This window comes from Theobroma cacao, chromosome 3, assembly GCF_000208745.1.
Source record: "Theobroma cacao cultivar B97-61/B2 chromosome 3, Criollo_cocoa_genome_V2, whole genome shotgun sequence".
Lineage (NCBI taxonomy): Eukaryota > Viridiplantae > Streptophyta > Magnoliopsida > Malvales > Malvaceae > Theobroma > Theobroma cacao.
This window is the reverse complement of record NC_030852.1, coordinates 33,661,649-33,684,693: the sequence shown is the minus strand read 5'-3', so window position 1 is coordinate 33,684,693 and position 23,045 is coordinate 33,661,649. Positions and strand designations below refer to the sequence as shown.

The 23,045-nt window shown below is 33.1% G+C and overlaps 1 protein-coding gene across 3 annotated transcripts; it reads left to right on the top strand.

Annotated features, from left to right (window-relative positions):
- Positions 274 to 15,325, top strand: LOC18606443 (DNA-directed RNA polymerase IV subunit 1). 3 transcript variants are annotated; one of them, XM_007040049.2, is made up of 19 exons: positions 274 to 366; positions 2,239 to 2,367; positions 2,880 to 3,000; positions 3,100 to 3,224; positions 3,581 to 3,634; positions 3,709 to 3,933; positions 4,711 to 4,866; positions 4,954 to 5,049; positions 5,138 to 7,090; positions 8,020 to 8,189; positions 8,286 to 8,352; positions 8,438 to 8,556; positions 9,784 to 9,935; positions 10,620 to 10,879; positions 10,985 to 11,158; positions 11,257 to 11,394; positions 12,202 to 12,467; positions 13,852 to 13,963; positions 14,555 to 15,325. In XM_007040049.2, the coding sequence occupies exons 2-19, from the start codon at positions 2,272 to 2,274 to the stop codon at positions 14,723 to 14,725; spliced, it is 4,455 nt and encodes a 1,484-aa protein (XP_007040111.2). In that variant the 5' UTR covers positions 274 to 366; positions 2,239 to 2,271; the 3' UTR covers positions 14,726 to 15,325. The 3 variants fall into 3 exon arrangements, with proteins under 3 accessions (XP_007040111.2, XP_017973942.1, XP_017973941.1); XM_018118452.1 differs by lacking the exons at positions 274 to 366; positions 2,239 to 2,367; positions 2,880 to 3,000 and having other exon boundaries at positions 3,190 to 3,229; XM_018118453.1 differs by lacking the exons at positions 11,257 to 11,394; positions 12,202 to 12,467; positions 13,852 to 13,963; positions 14,555 to 15,325 and having other exon boundaries at positions 10,620 to 10,895; positions 10,985 to 11,070.

Sequence of the window (23,045 nt, the reverse complement as noted above, 5' to 3'; positions counted from 1 at the left end):
TTTAAACCCCTCGGCATTGCCCTTGGTCTTCTACTTCTTGAACTGGGTGTGATTTTTGTCCTTGGGGCAGTTGAATTGAGACTACAAACCGGCGGCGTCTTTATCTCTTTTTTTCCTTTTTTCTCTTTTTACAAAAAGCCCGATTTCCATGTTTGTTTGCGCCTGGTTCTTCTTTTATTTGCACTTTTGCCCTCTATTCTCTTCAGCCAGGTTTCACTGTGAGAGTCTCAATTATCCTGCACTTTTAATCCATCCTCTCTTTTACTCTGTCCCTCTCTGTCTCTCTCTGCCTTTTCATTTAGTCATAGAGAGACTGAGAGAGCGTTCTTTCAGTAAAAAAAGTACATTGCCGTTTTATCAAGAAAAGTGAGTAAACTTTCTATCTGTTTTATGTTTTCTCATTGTATTTTTGGATTCTGGGTGGTTTGAATGCTGCATGTTTATTTGTTTGGATTGGTGATCAATGTTTTGTTCTTTTGCTTTTCTGTGTCTTTCTTCAATGTGGGTTTTTGTTCTTTTGGCTGATTGTACTAGTGATCTTGTTTGTTTGCCACTGGACACCATGGTTTCTGGTGTTTTTTAGTTAATTAGGAGGTTTTCTTGTTGTGCATGGTGGTTTCGGTTAAAGCTTTTTCCTTTTGTTGGTTATTATAAAGTATTAAGTTTTAAAACATGAAGCTTTGAACAATGTGCGTACAACTATCATGTTTACTGATGATTGATGAACTTGATCATTATATTAGTCGCAGTTAGATAAATTTCTGAGCTAATTAAAGCAGGGGAATCTGTTTTTCTTTGGAATGACTGATTCAGGAGTGACAATGGTGATACATGTCTTGCTTCTTTTTTATCTGTTTTTCACAACTTCATGTATTACCTCTTGTCAATGGTGCTGTTCTCATTCTGCTGGCAATTGATGTTGATTGACCTAATTAAGAACTTGGGATTATTTATCTGTTTGATTTTTAATGGTTTGTTATCTTTTATGTTCTCATTTATTGCATTGGGGTTTTAAAGCGATGATGGGAGTAGATCATGTGTTTTTCTATGATCAATTGATTTGTGAGTAAGATGCTTGTGTTGAAATTTGATCGATAATTAAGTGGACTTATTTAAATGTTTCCGGGTTATAACGGCTGTAATGGCAGTTTGAAACTTGGTTCTATGTTTATTCCAAAATATCAGTTTAATACATTGTGTTTGTTGGCCATATTGGTTAAGTAAACAAGACTAGAATAGGAAATTTAGCTTTTATATGCATACTTGGCAGCTTGGCGCGTGTTCTTGTCTTACTTGGAAAAGTTGGTTGCTTATCTCGTGTTACTATTGTGTTTTAGTAAAGTTTTTCCCTACACAGATTTCTATAATTGTTGAAGACTGGCATCATGAGTTAGTTTAATAAAGCTAATTTTGTTTATTTTTGCTGATTTCAGAAGTATTTATTCTTTTTCTTTTTTTCTGGTTATTGCTCTGGACATAATTTCTATCTTTTATGTTTTCAGGAATGAATTTAATATTCTATGATCTTAATTTTTCTTTCCCCAGTTTTGACTTGATTATGTTACTTTTGATTGGCATAATAGGAGAACCAGTTTCTGTAATTTTTTTTACAGTAAATGAATGCTATATTTCCATTGAAACATGCCTACTAAAGGATGGGCTTCCATTCTTCTAGATTGAATTCCTTGCCTGAAAAGGTGGAAAAGAAAACTATATAACTGCTGTCTTTATCACTAAAGTTCTTTACATTAGGAACCAATGTACTGATACATAATTAAGGTTCTTTTGGGAGAAGTACAAGAATATTTAATTCTGAACCAAATTGACACTCAATATTTAGTTGATATCTATCTGAACTTTCTGTATCTCCCTATTCTCACAGGTTTTTGTAGATTTTTCTTCATTATCATTTTCTGATGGGCAACTGGTTTGAGATGTATATAACAGATTTTGACAATCCGTTTCTCTCTCTGAAATACCTTCTCTCTTTCAGTGTGCTTTCAGACTTCCATAATTGGTTTGTAGTTATTTATTTCACTATGGGTGCTGCTGTGCACTTAGCTCTTCACTGTTTACATCAAGGCATTTTGGTCTTTGTTGTAATACCTTTATCGTTTCTTTGAAATAGTTACCATTTTCTCAAAATCTAGTTGTTATGCTACAACGTTTAATCGTCTTAGCGGTATCTTTATAATTTTATATTTGTCTTTAATTTAATGCTTGGGGCATTCCATATAGGTTGTTTGATTGTTCACCAGAAGTCAAAAGTCAATGACCTCCATGGAAAATGACTTGTATGAAGCGGAACAACTGCCAGCTGCCTTTGTGACTGGAATAAGATTTAATGTCTCGAACGACAGAGATAATGTAAGTATACTTTAATAATGTCTTAACTATTTGTTTACCTGCATGTTGTAATTAGATAATACATCAATGAGTTTAGTGATTAGGATCACTCAGTCCAGACCTGATTTATGAAAAACTACAAAGAAGTCAAGGCTGATTAATGTAATAATAATTTAATTGTATTTTTGTTCTTATTGGGTATGACTCTCCCTATCTCTATCTAGATCCTTTAATTTTGTTTGTTGCTACCATTTTAGTTTAGGAAATTCTTTCTATGAGGCTACTCATTGTTAATTTATTTTTCCCACCACCTTCCATTGTTTTCTACGTGCTAGTCACTGATTCTTTCTTTTGCTGTTTTTAAGAGTAATTATTGCTTCCAGTTATTGTATACCATTTTTCTGAATTTTATGCTGCAAACTGTTTGGGACATGGCAACAAAACAATCATGTAGCCCTTACTTTAATCATTACCAGTATTTCCATTTGTGTAGCAATTTGAGCAGTTACGTTTCTGTCCTGGTACTGTAACAGGAGAAGATGTCTGTCATGGAAATTGCTGCACCCAGCGAGGTGTCTGATCCTAAGTTGGGGTTCCCAAATTTTTCTAATCATTGCACCACCTGTGGCGCCGCAGATATGAAACATTGTGAAGGTGGATGGCCAATTTAAATGAAATTCTGCATCTGCTTAGTTTTTGTTCCTTAGTATAGCTATGAAAAACTCACTGATTAGTTTCCATTCATCTTTATAGGTCATTTTGGGGTTATCAACTTTCCATATGCAATACTCCATCCATATTTTCTATCAGAAGTTGTACAGATATTAAATAAGATTTGCCCAGGATGTAAATCGGTCCGGAAAGATCTAAGGATAAAGGTCAGGTACCTCCCTCCTTAAACTGAAGATTATCACTTCTTCCATTTCTTCCCATTATAACATATTATTACTATTTCTTTTCGTTGTCCAGAAGAAAGGGAAAAAGATAAAATAGAACTTAAGTTAATGTTTGAAGAATTTAAGATCCAAAATGAAGCCGGTATGCCTCTTGGCAAAGGCTATCTCCAAATTATGACAGTTTCCTGTTTTGATCTGTTCTGATTTTAGAAGTGAGACTACCCTCTAAGGTCTGATTTCTGATAGTGTGCCTACATGCTGGTCTGCTTTCTGTTTGAGCAAAATAAATGTCCTACTGTACACAATGGTGACGTGTTTCTTTGTCATGCATGTACCAGGGAGCTAATTCAGTATCCAAAGTAAATCAACGAAAGGGGTGTAAATATTGTGTTGTAAGTTTGACTGGCTTCTTGTATTCTACATCCTTTTTCTTCTCCCTTTGGTCCTAATGATTTCTGGCAAACAGGGGAATTCAATAGATTGGTATCCACCAATGAATTTCAAGATATCCTCAAAAGATCTTTTTAGAAAAAGTGCAATTATAGTGGAGGTAAGTGAAAAATCTTCAATGAAGGTCCGAAAGAGAGGAAAGCAAGCATTACCTTCGGATTACTGGGATTTTATCCCAAAAGATGAACAACAAGAAGAAAGTTTAATCAGACCAAATAGAAGAGTCCTATCACATTCCCAGGTAGCATGTTCGGTTTTAATTCACTTGTTTGTATTATATTTATTCATTGTCTCCAAAATATAACCTTGTATGATTTATTTTTGGAATTGCAATCAACTACACATTGACACAGTAAGTAAATATATTTGTTTATACCTATCTTCTAGTGATTTTATGGCGCTTGTTTCATTGTCTAATTTTTGGTGTTTCTATTAATATTTACCAACATTGATCTTTTATTTCCTCCAAAAAAAGTAAAAAAAAAAAAAGAAAATATAGAACTTTTATATGCTTTGTTTGTTATATATTTTACTAGTAAGAAAAAACATGTTGTTGATTGTAATATCTGGTGGTAGTTTAAGGGAGGTGGAGGAGATGGAGTCGGTTGTTTCTGTTAAATGCAAGCATTCTGGTTCGCAAAATACCAAGTACTTGTGGAAACTTGTCATACCAAAATATCATTTTAACTAAAAACTATTAGTGATTTGAGACTCTCTTAAATTTTGGTGGGATTTTCCTTTCCAAAAGAACCTTTGTGATATTATAATAGATAAGGCTCTGAATGAGCTTAATTGACAAGGAAAAATGCTCTTAGATACATGTGTGAATATATCCTCCTTGTTATAATATTACTTGAATAGGATCTGTGGTTTTGGAAAGCATTATCACTTCCTAAATATATTTTGAAAATATGGAACAAAATCTAGCCCTGCTGTTGCCTGCCCCTTCCCCTTTTCAAAAGTAGACCATCCTTTTCTTCACCAAATTGATGATTACATAATGCTTAATGGTTTTCAGGTTCGTTACTTATTGAAGGATGTTGATCCAGAGTTCATTAAAAAGTTTGTTTTAAGTATGGACTCTATTTTCCTCAATTGTTTTCCCGTGACACCAAATAGTCATCGAGTGACAGAAATCATGCATGCATCTTCTAATGGGCAGCGATTGATTTTTGTAAGTGTTGATTTGGATGGTTGATTTGATTATATGCGTTATATTTGTTTTCTTTTCAGTTGTACTGATCTTTCTGGTTATGGCTAGGATCAAAGAACCAGGGTTTACAAGAAACTGGCTGATTTCAGAGGGATAGCTAATGAATTGAGTTCCCATGTATTGGAATGCCTAAAAATTTCTAAGGCAAGTTACACTGCCTCTTTTCATTTTTATTTGGGTCAATTTTCACGGGATCTTATGCTCTATTTATGTGGTTACATTCAATGTGCAGCTGCACCTGGAGAAGCCATCAAATGAAGAATCTGCACTTGTCCTTGCCCAGAAAAGGAATAAAGATTCTGCTTCCAACATGTCTGGTTTAAGATATATGAAAGATGTTATTCTTGGGAAGCGAAATGACCACTGCTTCCGCATGGTTCTCACTGGGAATCCAAATCTTAAACTGTCTGAAATTGGTATACCATGTCATGTTGCGGAGAGGTTGCAAATTGCTGAGCAACTGAACAACTGGAACGAGGAAAGATTGAAAGCTTGTTGTGATTTGCGTCTTCTTGAGAAGGGTGAGATTCACGTTCGGAGAGAAGGTAGATTAGTTAGAATTCGCCATAACGAAAAGCTCCAAGTGGGGGACACTATCTTTAGGCCCCTCAACAATGGGGATATTATTCTTATAAACAGACCTCCTTCTATACATCAGCACTCTCTCATTGCTCTTTCTGTTAAAGTCCTGCCTGTCAGTTCAGTTGTTTCTATAAACCCACTTATTTGTTCCCCTTTTCGTGGAGATTTTGATGGTGATTGCCTTCATGGCTATGTTCCTCAGTCCATCAAAGCAAGAGTTGAGCTTATTGAACTTGTTTCTTTGAACAGGCAGCTAATTAATGGCCAAAGTGGTCGAAATCTGCTCTCACTCAGTCATGATAGTTTAACTGCTGCTTATTTGGTCAAGGAGGATGGGGTTCTCTTGAACCTATTCCAAATGCAACAACTGGAAATGTTCTGTCCCAATCATTCACCGTTTCCAGCAATTGTCAAAGCTCCTTTACTGAGGAGTTCTGTTTGGACTGGAAAGCAGTTACTCAGCATGCTCTTCCCTCTGGAGTTTGATTATGATTTTACTCCAAATGATGTTGTTATCCGTAATGGGGAGCTTATATCTTCATCTGAAGGGTCTACTTGGCTACGAGATGCTGATGGCAACCTTTTTCAAAGTCTTATTAAACATTATCAAGGAAAAGTCCTTGACTTTTTGTATGCTGCTCAGGAAGTTCTTTGTGAGTGGTTGTCAATGAGGGGTTTGAGTGTTTCACTCTTGGACCTATACCTATCTTCTGACTCAAATTCACAAAAGAACATGATGGATGAAATCTTTTGTGGTCTGCAAGAAATAGAGCAGACATGTAACTTTAAACAGTTAATGGTTGACTCTAATCATGATTTCCTTGTTGGACATGATGAAGAAGTTGATAGTTTTATGGCTTTGGATGTTGAACAGATGTGCTATGAGAAGCAAAGATCAGCGGCACTAAGCCAAGCTTCTGTTGATTCTTTTAAGCAAGTTTTTCGAGATATTCAGAATTTACTCTACAAATATGCAAACAAAGATAATTCACTACTGACCATGTTCAAAGCAGGGAGCAAGGGTAACTTGCTGAAGTTAGTACAGCATAGCTTGTGTCTTGGATTGCAACATTCACTTGTTCCCTTATCATTCAGATTTCCTCATCAGCTCTCATGTGCTGCATGGAATAATCAAAAGTCTCATGGCTTAACGCAGAAGGTTGATGATACTGCTGAATCTGCTAAGAATTATATCCCCTATGCTGTCGTTGAAAGTTCTTTTATGACAGGTCTGAATCCATTAGAATCTTTTGTTCATTCAGTTACTAGTCGAGACAGTTCTTTCAGTGACAATGCTGACCTGCCTGGGACGCTGTCTCGAAGGCTTATGTTCTTCATGCGTGATCTATACACGGCATATGATGGAACTGTGAGGAATTCATGTGGAGATCTGGTCGTTCAGTTCTGCTATGATATTGATAAGGATGCATCTAGTCCAACTAGTTGTGCTCACGAATTAATCAGTGAGAGCAGTACTATTCCTGAAGGAATAGGTGGCCAACCTGTTGGTTCATTATCTGCTTGTGCCATTTCTGAGGCTGCATATAGTGCTTTGGATCAACCAGTTAGTCTACTTGAAACTTCACCGTTGCTGAATCTGAAGGTGCTCTCTCTCTCTCTTTCTTCCCACCCTTCTGAACGGTATTGTAAAGAACTAGAAAACTTATTATACTTCTTTTTGAAAGGAGCTTGTAACTGATGCATGATGAACTTTTGCAATTTTGACTTTAGGGCTGAACATAGTTTATAAATTTTGCATTAAGGTCTGAATGCAGTTTATCTTTTCAAGTTTTTGTGCACTTGTCAATGTGGAAATTAAATACTAGAAAGGACTTTGCTGTATTTTACTCTGGACCATAATTCTAGCACACGCTAGTATTGTACTTTATAAGTAGTAAATATTATTTGTTATACAAGCTTTTATTTTGTGCCTTGGTGCTAGGGTATGATTGTTTATTAAACCATTCAACTGATCAACTGCATTCAAACCTTAATATTTACCACTAAACGGGTTAGGAGGTTACCATCTGAACTTTATATGTAATTGGCTCTCATACTAGTAATAAAAAAAATCGGCATCTTGTTGAGTGGTTTAGAACCACTCAGGGGGAATGGCTTCTCTTAATACCTGTAAGCAATAGTTTTTTTTTTTTTTCACCCTAAGATTTTCTTAAACGAAATTTTCTTTCCCCTCCAACCTGATGTCGAAATGGGTGACTTGTTCATCTAAGCAAAAACTAAGACTATAAATTACTATGTTGAAACCTACCTAAATAAAGTTGCAAAGGACCATGGAACAACTTGACACTATTGAGACCAAGTATGTTTCATGCACCACCACAATTCAGTCTACCAAAAATTACTTTACATAGTTGATGCTTGATTGACAGTTCTTCTTCTTCTTCTTTTGAGGGTAAGATGGGAGGGTGATGTAGTGTTCCATTTTATGTGTGTGTGGTGTGAATTTCAATTGTAATTGGTTGACATATAAATGGAAGAATACTAACAAATTAATCTGATTGAATTGATCAGAGGGTCCTTGAATGTGGTTCTAAAAGAAGCAATGCTGACCAAACCATGACATTATTTTTATCTAATAAACTTGGAAGGAAGAGGCATGGTTCGGAGTATGCAGCCTTAGAGGTCAAGAATCATCTGGAGAGATTGACCTTTTCAGATATTGTAACTACTGTCTCAATAATGTGAGTTTATATTCCTTTCTTGTTTTATGCGTTATTTTTCGAATTAATTGTAATGCTTTTTTATTTGAGATTTATTAATGTGTTTTGTGGTACTAGCTTCTCTCCACGGATGTATAGGGAAAACCACTTCACTCCTTGGGTTTGCCACTTTCATGTGTGCAAGGTAATGCAATTTGTTAATGGCATATTTTCCATATTGATAAAACTCCCACTTTCCAGTTTCCACCATAAAATGTTGTACTTTCCAGGATACTATGAAAAGGAGGCAGCTTAAAGTGCAGTCTATTATTGATTCTCTTCACATGCACTGCACCACTGCGAAAACAATGTGGAAAATCAGTTTGCCTGACATGCAAATTACAAGCAAGTAAGTTTGTCCTTTTTTAGCATGTCTAGTTGTTGTAATAAAGAATTATACACCGACACTTTTAATATGTGAAATCTGCATAACCTCCACTGACCTTCACTTTCTTCCTAGCAGTACTTATCTAAAGTGTTATTTGCTGAATGTTTAGTTCAAAGCACTAATTATCATTTATCTAGTAAAGATCGAAATGTACTTAATCTTTTAAAACACTAGGTCAATGATGATCTATATCTGTTCCATCAAAGAAACAACTTGGCCATGAGTGGAAATTTTCCTTAAAAGTGAGAATGTGTATGCAGGGGAAGTTGCATAGGGTTGACGAAGAAAACAACGAAACTGATTGTTGGGAATTAAATTTAATTAAAGAAAAATATGCCAAAAAGAATACTAAAATACAAATTGCAAATCGTAGTTATAAAATAAATGAAGTAATAAAAATATGAAATACATAATCTAGCAAATTTGTTAAAATTATGATTTACATAAAATTGTTGGAAATGACTTTCAGAAGTAATGTCATAAATGTTGTGCCCTTCGTGGGCATTTTATCTATTGCAATACTTTTTCACCATCTCTCAATCGGAATTTTACCAAATGCTTACCGTTGCTGCATTTTACTTCCTTATAGGCCTAAGTAGGTCAAGAATATATAGGAATAGAGCAAGATCTCTTGCAATTGGATGTTAGTAGTAATTCCATAAACAGTTCCCATGCTTATGACTGATCTTTCATATATCCTTAATCATCTTATATTTTTGTTTAATATCCTTTGTAAGAAATTTTGAAGTAACCAAACATATGCTTTTTCTAGGTCAATATTAAGATAATGATCTTTTTATTGTACTTTTTGACTAACTTCCAAAGCAGAAAGATAACATCAATTTTCTGTTTTCCTGGCATAACCTAAATTCATGCTTTGATATTTTTGTGGTGCACCTCAATCCTTACCCTTTCTCAAAGTTGAATAGTTGGATGCATGAGCAAAATTATAATCAGCGTAATTTAATATAGGTATTTCATTTGAGGGCTTCAACATATCAATATATATCTTGCCAGACGGTAGTTGTTCAAACATTTCTCAACTCTGAAGGGTAGAATAGATTGCTATACTCGATTGCACCATAAATCTCTCTAGGCAGTTGAGTCGATGTTTACTGCAACCTGTCTGCTAACATTATTGATTTATTTCTCAGAGCTTTATTCTGCTTCTTGACTTGTTTGGTTTAGTGGCAGGGCTTGTTCTCATATTGACATGCCAAATGAAGATGATACATTTTGTATCACTGTTACGATTGTTGAATACTCCAAAAGTTCTCATATGGAATTGGATGTGATTCGAGACATGGTGATACCTTACCTACTTGAAGCAGTAATAAAAGGTTTGTACTTCTAATTGTCTGTTTTCTTTAGGAGTTTCGTTCATTTGAGGGCTGATGTTTGGCAAAATGGCTTAAACCTTTGTTATTGGTTAAAATTCTCTTAAGAGAGCATTTGAAGGTAGTTGGGTTTTAGCATTGCAGTTTTCGAACAATCTAGCCATCAATATTGACCATATATAATTGTAGCTGGTATCTAGATTTGCTGTGTGAGTTTTGCCATTAGATTATTTTAATTACTGATTGCTTTTGAAATTATTGGATCTTTTGCCTTCCCTCAGTGGGTATTTTCCCATTTATCCATTGCCATAGACGCTCTAGTTTGTTTATCCCTGTTTATTCTTGAAGTTCTGATATTTAAACTTGTGTCATACTATTACCAAATTTCTGGTAGGAAAAACTGAATCTTTAATAGGGTCTATACAAATGTGGATGACAAATTGTAAAGCCACAAACAAAGATCAAAATAGCCTAAAAGAAGTGCCATGCTTCTAATACCAAAGAAAACAATAACTTTTTCATTGATGGCACTTTTTCCCTCTAAATTTTATATTTTCTTGTCAAACCTTGCTGTTACTCAGGAATCAAAATTGACAACTAAAAAGGTTTAATGGTTATTCATGTTTCAAGTAAAGTTGATTACAAGATATTCATTTTCCTTTGCCTCTGTGATGACATTTTGGTTAGGATTCCCGGAGATCAAGAAGGTGGATATTTTATGGAAAGATCGGCTCAAAGTCTCAAAACCACATAGAAGTTCTTGTGGTGAACTTTACTTGAGGGTATTTGTATCAGGCGATTTTGGTATAACAAAGCTCTGGGGTGTGCTTATGAATGATTGCCTCCAGATAATGGATATGATCGATTGGACGCGCAGTCATCCAGATAACATTAATCAGTTGTGCTTGGCATATGGAATAGATGCTGGATGGAAATTTTTTCTTAATGTGTGCTATCATTGTTGTAATTTATTCCCCCTTTTTTCCTACTTACAGATTTTATAGGGGTAACTATATATATATTTATCTTGCCTCTTGCCATTCTGAATGCAGAATTTGAAGAGTGCAATATCAGATACCGGCAAGACTATACTAAATGAACATTTGCTTGTTGTTGCCAACTGTCTATCAGCGACGGGGGAGTTTGTTGGCTTAAATTCAAAAGGCTTGAGACAACAACGAGAACATGCATATGTCTCATCGCCTTTTATGCAAGCATGCTTTTCAGTTAGTTCCTGTCTTTCTTTATAATTTGATGCTTATAATATAAAATATTATGTAATGTCATATCTACAGTCAACTTAGCTTTCCACAATTTGTGGCAGAATCCTAGTGCTTCCTTTGTCAAAGCTGCTAAGACAGGAGCTTCGGATGATCTTCAGGGGACAATTGATGCATTAGCATGGGGAAGGATTCCTCACATTGGGACTGGTGGACAGTTTGATATAATATATTCTGTGAAGGTATATATCATGTAGGTCCTGCTGATAAAACTGGTTTTGCAATTGTTGTTATGGTGAAGTTGTAGCCTTGTGGATTAGGTTTGTACTATAGGTGCATTTTAATGAGTGGAAATTTAAGGTTTTGAATATACAGAGTTTCTGAAACCCCCCTTTCTTGGGTTCAAAAGAAGAGAGGCGAAAAAATGGAGTCAGACCTAAAATACCGTCAAAGTTCTTCTACGAATGATGCATTTTTGTAGTGTAAACACTTAGGCTTATTACTTTATGCTGAATAGGATGTGGCAATAGGTTGTCTCTTCAGAATGCTAATTAATCTTTGAGAGTGAGCACATCTGCAATAAAGAAACTTGAGTGAAATGTAGATAGAAGAGTATGCATCTCAATAGAAAATGTTTCTTCACATTCACAGAAACACTTGTAAGGATTTTGAGTCAGACAGTTAAATTTTGTGAGTATCTCAAGCGCCCCGGACCATGTCTGTGGAGTGTATTTTGATGCTTATAATCAAGATCTTACTTGTCCACAATCTGTTTACAGTATAAAAATGAGTTATACTATTTCTGTGAGCTCAGTTGAGATGGAATTGCATGTCAGTTTGGTTGTGCATCATGTTAATCAAATTTTACATTTTATTCACAGTTATTATACACTTAAGGTCTAGATCCAACTTGCTTAGTAGTTTACTGGTTCTTTGATTTCTTGCTTAAAAGAGAAAAAAAAGAAAGTAAGGAAGAAGCATTTTCCCTTTGTGGCTGACATTTTTGGCTGTTAACAGTTTATTATATCTATCCCGTTATTATTTTCCAGGATCAAAGGCTTGCAGAACCAGTTGATGTGTATAAGCTGCTAGGAAGTTCTATTAGTTCTCAGAAGCAGGATGTAGAGTTTGAAGTACCTAAAGCTCTTAACTTTAAGTCTGAGAAATATGGTTCTCTGCTAATAGATGCACTTGGTGATTCTGCCTCCGAAGAACTCAAGAAGATTGAAACAAAAAGAAGATCAATCTGGAGAGAACTTCTAACATTGGATGACATTCAGAGGCTTTCGCGTGCTTTAAGGAATATTTTGCACAAGTAAGCTTTCCTCGAATTGTTGTTTACCATCTCTGTGTATGGTGATTAAGGCTTTCCTCCATTGAATGTTTCCCTGCTCTGTTTGTGGTAGTAATTCATTTCAGAGATGTTATATTAAAATAGGTTTTGATATATCTATGCCCTAAATTCCTAATATCATGCACAAATTTAATGCTATGTGTCAACTCTTTTATATTCAAATTCTTATCAACATAAGACTAAACTGATTCCTTGTTCTGGTTTTTTTTTGTTTCTACACCATAAAACTTTGTTATGGCATTTGTCTATCATTGAGGAGAGAGAAGCATAACAAATAGATCCAACCTTTTCATTTTCTTTCTACCAGCTAATGCAATTAGATTGAAAGAGGGAAAGCAAGGAACAGCAAGGGCCAAGAAGGGAGAATAGCCTTTGCTTCTGATATTGACAGCTCTCTCTATCTCTCCTCTTATTCAAGAGCCTTTGGAATTGGCATTGGTTTTATATTCTTAAATTTGCCATTTAGGATACAATGGCAGACAAAACAAGCTGACCCTTCTTTGATCTTTAAACTTAAGTTTATTACAAGCCCATCTCTTCAAAAGCCTTTAGCTGTTTTTTATTTTAGTGCTGTGATTAAGTGACCTCCTGAAGTTCAGAAAGTAGCCTGCCCTTAATCTTATTCTGAGTTGTCCAAGGGCCAAGCTGCCCACCCAACCCGTACGCCTGGCCCTAATTGGTCCAGGCTTGGGCATAGATTTTTAGACTTGACCCTGGCTGAGAGTGTTATTATATTAATAAATAATATGTTAGTTAATCCTAAAATATATTTAAAATTTTAAAATTATAATAATTTTTAATATTCTAATAATAAAATTTATGTAAGGGGCAGGCTGGGTTGGGCCTAGACTTGTCTCTTAAAATTTCGGCCTGTTAATGCCCCGCCCAGCTCATGGATACATCGAATCTTATCGAGTCCTGTAGGGTTTTGCTGTATTGGGTGGTTAGAGGAAATGACATCCCTTATCTATAATTGAGTGTATTGATGTCTGCAATTTGGTTACTAATTGGTAAAATCTTATGGACTTGGGTTAGTTTGTTCATATTGTTTGGTAATGAATTCAGCTTTTTAGAGGCAGACTTGATCAGATGTATTTTCATGCAGATTTTATAGAATATTCATCAGACTGTTTGCCATATATAATATAAACTATGGACTTTAGGCATGTTGCTCTGCCATGTATGCCTAAGAATAGCTTATGTTATTTCCTGATTTCAAATTATTAGTGCTTTGCTTCTCATCATTAATCTGATAAAATGATGTATTCATTATTGTAGACATGTCTCCTGTTCTGAATGTTAAAGTGATTTAGGTTCTCTGAGCTCATACTTGTGCTGAATGTAGGTATCCTATTGATCACCGGTTAAGTGAAGCTGACTGGAATACTTTGATGATGGCATTGTACTTTCATCCTCGAAGAGATGAGAAAATCGGTTCTGGAGCTCAGGAAATAAAGGTACATGATACTGGAAAAGTAGAAAAAGAAAGAAAAAAAAATGAGATGGTATTTAATCTTATTTTCAAGAGGACTCCTAATGTTATAATTTTAACAGCAATTATTTTTTATAGTTTGCCTTACGCTGTGTTTAACATTATATATATATATATATATGCTTGCTTAGTGAGAGAGGTCATCTTATGTTTTAGAAGCTATTCAAGAACACAAATTTTGCTCATTTCTTTTTCTTTTCTTCCATTTCCCTTCACTCCATCATAATTCTAAAAATTATTAACAGTTCTTTTAGCTAGGGATATAAGAACCCCAGGTACTGGAAGGCATTCTCTTTCGGCTCGGCAAACCTTCATCCTAACATTTTTATACCTATTTGCAATAAAAATTTAGCATGCAGCTATTCTTCAGTAAATTCCTTGTTTTAAATCCTAACTCGACTGTTCATTATTGAGTTATTTGTACTAGAAAGATACAACTCTACTATAAATTTCTGAAGTTTAGCCAAATTATTACTAATTAAATGGCTTATGAAAATGTTCTCATGAAAGTTTTATACAAAGGTTATTTGATGCATTGTTTCCCTATCCTTTGCAGGTAGGATATCACCCCGAACATGCAAATGCACGCTGCTTCTCATTGGTAAGAACAGATGGGACAATTGTAGATTTCTCATATCACAAGTGTGTTCTTGGTGCTCTTGAGATCATTGCCCCCCATAGGGCAAAATCCTACAAATCAAAATGGCTACAATCTGGTAGTTTGTAAATCAACTCTACAAAGCCCTTGTGCATGTACATATAGCAAGATCCAGGGCCATAGAATGATTGCCATTAGGATTAGAGAATAGCATACACCTTTCTAGACAGGACAGTTTGATCTGCAGTGATTCTGACTCAAGTCCGTATATGACCCAAAACCAGTTTTTTGTTGAAGGATTAAATCTGGATCCTAGGCTCTAGGCAATTCCAGTCAAGGTTGATAGCTAACTTTCCTAACAAAAATAGCATAGCATCTCAGCGGGTTATGATAAGTTTTTGGAGCTTTCATACCTTCCTAAAGCTGTACATTTCTACAGAGAATATTGTGCACAAGAAGAGGGTTAAGGTAGGATAGTAACTCATTCTCTTAAACCTTTTTGGTTATAGTGTATATTTTCTCCCTATTAGAATAGGGTCGCTGCTTTCCTCAGCTTCTTTTTGCTACTTCTACTGGAACTTGTTTGCCTTCAATAACATTAGGCAGAAAAGATCTAGTGGAAGCAGCAACGAAAAGCTCGCAAAGGGCAACCCCATTTGATTTGTATTCCATAAATACATGTGATTGTAAGCTAAATGTTCGGCTAATCTCATTATTTTCTTCAGCCTAGATGGTGTGATCGTTATAGCTATTTATTCCATTCTGACTTCTAGCATATCGGAGACGACTGGCAATAAGGATTCACATAATCAGAGTCCCATATGTGTCATTTATCTAATGTCATTTTAGTTTTTCTATTTCGAGCTTGAATGGCTTACTCTGAGTTGTATGAAATCATGTGATGGTTCTGTTTATCATATGGTAAGCCCAGAATGGTCAGCTACAAAGACTTTTTCAACTTTGGCCCAGATTGACATCATGCTGTGGCTCAAAAATAATTTCATTTTTGGGGTAATAACTATTAACTAGTAAGCAGCAACGCCTAAAAGCACTAGGGAACTTTTTTAAAATTTAATATTCTTTCAATAATGTATGGTTGCTTCAAGAAATTGAAACCCCATGGCAAAATGTGGATCCACATGTCCCCGACTCATGGGCATGAACTTATCATCATCATCACCATCTTCTTTTGGTGGAAAGGGTCCAGCCACGTCCACCCAATTGCCACTTCTCTTTGTTCAGTAGTGGGGTCCAGTCACCAGGTCCCGCAAGACGTGTACTGCCGAGAATGTCAAAGTAGGTCCCTATCAACGCATGTTGTCGGTCAAACTGTCCAGGGAACAAATGAACCTCTCGCGACTCCTTTTCACTGAATCTACCACCCCAATTTCACTCTTTACCGCATAATGTAAAGATGGACATCTTGCACATAATGGAGTCCGGTCCAAAAATGCTGAATGCAGCAGCCAAGCCCCACTCCACAGTCAACACAAATATGACTTCACAACCACACGCATATATAATTCTAAAAAAAAGGTTCTTACATTATCTTGTGGCTTTCTGATCTGTGGCTAAGATAATACGACTACGACTGGTGAGGGAAAAAAAAAAAACAATACACAATGAAGGGTATCATTATTGGGTCGGTGGATAGATCTGGGTTCTGTAATTTTGTCAGCTTGGAAACCCCAAAATACAACATGACATACCAATAAAATGTGGCCATTAATTAGTATTAAGGCTGTCATTGTTTTGAAAGTTTTGTCTTCATGTTCGTCCGACTGTTTGATTTGCTGCGATGACAAGCCAGTGGATCTCGTGCAAAAGTGGTTACACGTGGACGATCAAGATCAGTATTATATTTCGTGGTTGCACTGGTAATATTTTATTGGCAATTTGGCAGTACTTAATATTTAGTAATGAACGAGCAAAATGTGAGCGGAATGGAGTTGATCTAGCCATCGAGATTGAATGTGATGATTGCATCGTTGAATTAATTGAAAATCAAGAAGAACCAGCAAAACTCCTAGAATGAGTAAGACACCAACTAATTTGAAGTCATATGAGGCCACCTAATTAGACCCAGAACACGTGACTTTTTATCTGGTGGCTGCGGCCTCGAGTCTCAATAAAAATGTTTTCAGTTCTGTCGCTGTTTCCAACTGTGTTTCGATCTTCGTTCCGTGTCTTCTTCTTTTTCTATAAATAGCGCTACTAAAATAAAGGTCAGCTTACCGTATAAGCCGCTCAAGGGACAGACATTAGCATGTTCTCGTACAGGGGCACCCAGCTTAAGTATTAATTATTGAGTCCCGTAATCATATGATGTAGACTACACAGGGAAGATTATTTCACATGAAACCTTTTACATTAAATTTCATACCAATTTTTTATTCGATAATTAGCATAATACATTCTTAAACAACTTGTTTTCCAGTTCACTCTCCCATTTTTTACTTAACTTAATTTTTCATTATTATTATGCCAAACCAAAAATAAAGAAAATAATTTTTAATTAAATAAATGTAACTTAAATCTCACGCTGTTCTTTTTTATTTTTTTGAGTCGAACTCTATACTGGACGTTGAGCTTTGATCACTCATTTTCTATTATGCAGCTTTCCACAATAAGAACATGATTAGCAAAACGAGCTTAATTAAGGGTCACAACAAGTGGTTTAATTTCGAAAGTGACATCTGTTGGGGTTCACACAAATGTATATTTTAATAATCATTTATTTATTTATTTTTTAATCTCTCTTGCTTTTGTTTGACAGGTAAGGTTGTGAATTTTTTTTCTTTTTTCCTTCTCCATTTCAATGGTATCTACTAATACCTACCAGAATAATTGGAAGAAATAACATTTCCATATTAAAAAAGAAGAAGTGGAAGTAGCAATATTTATAAGTAATTCATAGCAATGCAGGAGAAGAAGCCAGTATAAGCAACCTTGCTTCTAAGGGGCTTGGAGGCCCCAGTAGCCAGTAGGCCATACCGGAACCTAACTTCAACTTTAATGTTCCGTCATTTTCTGGGCCCATATGTCGGTCATAAAATTTGCACACAATAGATTCAGTTGTGGGCCAATCTAACCCAAATTGCAGATTGTCTTACCAGAGCTATTTATTAGTAATTAATCGTGCTGTTTAATTTAATAATGTACTCGTGGACTTTTTAAAGTCTTCTTATTAATAGGACTAAACAAGATTAATATAAATATTTTATGCACCATACTTCCATTTCGTGGCCACACTGATCATTCGGCGAAAGGGCGATTTTGTTGACCCCCCCGTGAAGCACGCGAAAGGGGTATTTGCAGCATTTCTGTGTTGGTATTTCATATCTTAATTTTAAACCAAAATCAGATCAAATTAGGCTAGCTAACACACCATTTACATAGCACTTAATAGTTTATAATAGGAAAAAAATCATTAATTTATGATCAAGTTAGGACGTAATGGGTCCATGCAGCTCTTTGAATTACATTTAAATCTATTATTTTACTAATTATAAAAACAGTATCAAATTAAAGAATAAAAATGCTCTGTTTAGTAATATTGCTTTAGACGGCACGTTACAAAACCAGATCATTTTGTAATTAAGGAGAAACATGGAGTCCAATGAGACTATGAGAAGAACATTCGGCAGTATTAACTCTTTAAACCATTTTAATTAAGGAATAATAAAATGTTTCTAAGGGAATTGATGCTTTGATCGTGATAAGGACGCACCATATTCCAAATTTGTTAAATTAATAAACAATTCCAATCTTTTGCGACTGTTTTAAAATTGTTTATGTTTCTATTCAGTTTGACGACATTAGATTTGCTTCAAAATAATTAATCATTCAATCTTGTTATGGTGTTTTCAATTATGTCTTGAGATTTATTATTATTATTATTGAGAGAGTGTAATGTTAAGATTCATTTTTTGAATTAAAAATATATATTTATTAAGTAAAAAAAATTCATATTTATATATCTAAAACTTATTTCATAGATATAGTTTCTTTTTTTAGTTTTAGTCAAAATGATGAGCAAACAAAAATATATAATCAAAAATTTCTAAGAAGATTATAGTGACTGCCTACATTGAAATTTGTTTACTTTTTGAGTAAAACTACCTTGTACCATTTTCAATTGGATGCTACAAACATAGCTAGATCAATAAAGTAAAAAAAAAAAAGAAACCATTCTAATAGTCGACGTTAATTGATCTCTTTCGCAGTGACAGGCAATTAGCAATCATCATTAGCAAATTACCTGGCTGTAAAGGCAAATTGTCACGTGGCAAAAAGGGGTGAATCCAAAGACTTTTAGCATGCAAAAACAAAAACAGTGGCTATTGTTTTATGACTTTTGTTATACTTTTGGGCTATTAAATATTTTTTTTGTTGGTCGAGGGGCAAATAAATATTGTTGTCATGTTTTACATCTGCATCACATTCTTTTCCGATATTCCTTTCCTATTCAATTTTGATACTGTTTTCGTACGTTTTGGACCTTGCTCTAATTATTTAATGTCGACAACATTTCGTACGTATGGTGCCATGTCAAATCATAACAATATATACAGTCATGGTCACACATGATACGTGTATATTAAATTGACAGTTATATAGTAGTAAAAAAAACTAAGGCAGATTGACGTTTTTATGTGGCTAAATTACTTAAATCTCCATATGAGGTAGCATAGCTATAATTTTATCAGTCTCTTTTTAAATATATTTGCACTTTTCCCCTTAAACCATTCAAATATATATATATATATATATATATATATATGTATATTACCAATTACCCTTAACTTATATATATATATATATATATATATATATNTTAAATATAAATATATATATATATATATAGAGGAGGAGTAAAAGTTAAGAATATAGTAAATAGTACTTAAAAAAAAAACATATAGTAAATAGTATCACATGAAGAAGTTATGTTATTGTAATTTTGGAGTGGTTGTCTATTAGTAGATTTTATTATTAATCATTTCCATGTTTGATGACTTAGTTACCAAGAGGTCCAAGAAGACAACTGAGTGGATTTTACTATTAGTACGGAAGGAAAAAGTCCGTAGCTTAAAGTCATCTTTTTGCCTTCCATATGAGCAGACAAGAAGAGAATTGTGTAGATTAATAAATTAATTCAATTAAATTTAGACACGAGGGAACCAAAGGTAAAATAATATTTTGGAATTATACTTTTTTAAAATGATAAATCGAATTCAAATATTTTCATGCCTTAAAATTATAATATATAATATATATATATGTATTTGCTTAATTTTATATATAGGATCAAAGATTGATCATTCTTGTTTTCAAAATAATACATTTTCCAATCATTTTGGATTCTTCCATAAATAGTTAGTTACTTTGATGTTTTATTGTTGTTTTTTTTTTCAGTGTTATGGAAATGCAAATGCCCCTCTAAATGGATTTTGTTTTTTCTTAAAAATTTGAATGGAATCCGTCCAAAAAAGCATCCCTGCATGCCTTGCATGCATTGAAAGGAAAAAGAAAAAAAAAAAAAAGGAAGAAAAAGGGGTAATAATGGCCTAGGTGACGTGATAATGTGATTCTATCGTTTTACTTTGCCTCTACTTGCATGTTATGTGTACTATTTTATGTTTTTTAATAATATTTTTTTTTCGATGTAATATATTCAGTAACTTAATTTTTGAAATATAGAAACATGAATCAACCCATTTTTAAAAAGTATTTTAAATTTTCATTGATAGTAAATATAAAATAAAAAAGGTTAAAATTTGAAAAGTTTGATAAAACAAAGTTACTTAAAACTGCGGCACATTACTTAATGAGATAGAGACACTATAGTAGAATGACTAAAGCTGTCATGCATTTTTTGAACATTTTATTATTTCTAAGTTTGAAATTATATATAGTTTTATGATTTTATAATTATCAGTAAACAATTTAATTATAATTAAATAACTTATATATATTTATCTTGTATTTCATTTATAGGAGAAATTAATAAACAAAGGAAATAACTAAATAAACTAAAATAAAATTAGACTAAACAAGGGCATGCTATGTTGAGTTGAGTAGGGTCAATTTTAGAAAATATTACGTTTAGATACAAGGAGTACTTTTGTTTTTGTAATTTTCTTATATTGACCCCATTAAAACTGTATAAAAATCTAAAGAGAAGGGATCAAATAAGTAAAATTTTCATCCATATTTTATTTTTTTATGATAACAATAAGTAATATACGTAGAAAAACTTTATCCTCGTATTAGTATAAATATGGGCATACATTAATAATCATCTTTGATTACAATGTGACAGGTGACTACAATATTCAAATATAATTGTTTCATATAATTTAAAAAAATATATAATTTGTCCACATAAAAACTTTTACATTTTATCATCACAGAGACTAATTTTTTTAGTTTTAAATATAATTAAAAAGTATATTTACTCTTATATCTAAACACATCTGTTACCTCTTGCTTTCAAAAACAAAAGATAACCAAACAATACATAATTTTAAAAAAAATTGTAGAGTTGAGAGATTATTATATTATATGCATGAGATATTTCTGAATTGTAGTTTTTTTTTTATATATTGAAAGAATGAAAAGATATATTCATTTTTATATATAATTTTGAATTTAACATAAAATTTTTCTAATAATATAACAAATAAACATATTGTTTATGTAATTGGTTAGAACTAATATACAATCCCATTAATTTGTTTATTGCATTATTGAGACTAAATCAAATTTGTATATATAGCGTTAAAAAAGTTATAATCAATTATTACCAATTTGATGAGAGAAAAACGATCAACAACAACTCTCTTGTTCTTTCGCCGCTTCGAGAAGTTTTTCCTCGTTTATAAACCAAATGATTATTAAGACGAATAAGTTCCTAAGCAATAATTGCGCGCGTTTTTTTGTCCTTCTATTTTTAGAATATATTTCGGGTAAAATTTGAAAGTTAAAAACCTTTATCTGCCCTTAAATAAATAAAATACAAATATAAAAAATATTTTAGTTGCGAAACATTGAAACTTCTGACGCACGCCGTACGAGTTAACATTTTAAACACGTCAAGTAAGTCCATCAGTATTGCTATCTTTATCTTTACAAATATTGGCAATAATTCCCTTCATTTTATGGATCATGATTATCTTGATTTAATAATTTCCATAGGATAGGGAGTAATACTAATGAAGATGAGCATGACTGAGCCAAATTTAATTCTTACAAGCTTAATTATATTTGGTTTGAATATATTACCATTACAGACTTTGAAAAACTTTGAGCAAGATAGTTCATTAATTTCAACTCCTCGTGTAATTTTTGGAATAAAATACTAGGAGATATAAGTCACGCTATCGAAATTTCAATGATTTAACAAAAAAAAGTCAGAAAACTGCATGTTATGGTACATGTCGTATCATATTATGTACCTGCCCTGTGATTAAGGTAGATTTTTTCCAAATAAGTATACAGACCAATTTGATTTATGCAGTGGTCAATTGACTCAAACAAATAGATTTTACGCAACTAATTTTCCTTACATTGTTTATTCTTTTAATTAAGAATTAAAGAACCTTTTTCATATACATGCAGCAGGGAGGAGAAAAAAAATATAGAGGGGATTATTTTTTTCATTGCTCATTATTTAGAAAAAAAGTTTTCCATTTAAAAACTTTAATTTAAATTATTTTATGAAAAATGCCAAGTTATTGCTGCTACATGGATAACAAAGAATGAAAATATTACAAATTTACAAGTAACTAAAATTTTGGGAACTTAAGAGAAACTGGAAGTTAAGAAGTTGTTTCAGTAATAAAAAGAAAGAAATATAACATAATCTTGTAAAAGTTGTTTAAATTATTTAAAATTATTTTTATTATATTTTAATTAATTTTTTAGATTTTATTTTAAATGAAATATATTTTTATAATTAAAAATTAATTAATTATTAATTAAAAATATTATTTATTATTTTTATATTAATATAATTAATAAAAATATTACATAATCTTACTATTATTATTATTATTATTATTATTATTATTATTATTATTATTATTATCTCCTGTGACATATTAGCAAGCAATTTTAATATTATATAATATAAAATAATAAATAATTTATAACATGTTAGTGGATCACTTTCAACATTACGTGGTATTTAATAATTAATAGTAATTAATTAATTATTAAAATTTTAATATTATATTCATTTTATTTAATAATTTATTATTAAAAAATAAGATTAGTGTTTCTTTTCTATATAAAAATATTAGAAAACAACCAAAACAGTTGCTGGTATTTGAGCCGCGAGACCTCTTTCTTCCGGCTCTACGAGAGAGAAAAAAAAAAAAGAACACTAAACTGAATCCATATAAAGCAGTCTCTCTCTCTCTCTCTAGTANAAAGAAACACTAAACTG

Coding starts and splice junctions, on each gene's coding strand:
- LOC18606443 (XM_007040049.2), top strand. CDS start 2,272: ATGACCTCCATGGAAAATGACTTGTATGAAGCGGAACAACTGCCAGCT. Junction 7,091..8,019: donor CACCGTTGCTGAATCTGAAG/GTGCTCTCTCTC, acceptor TGAATTGATCAG/AGGGTCCTTGAATGTGGTTC. Junction 9,936..10,619: donor ACTTGAAGCAGTAATAAAAG/GTTTGTACTTCT, acceptor CATTTTGGTTAG/GATTCCCGGAGATCAAGAAG.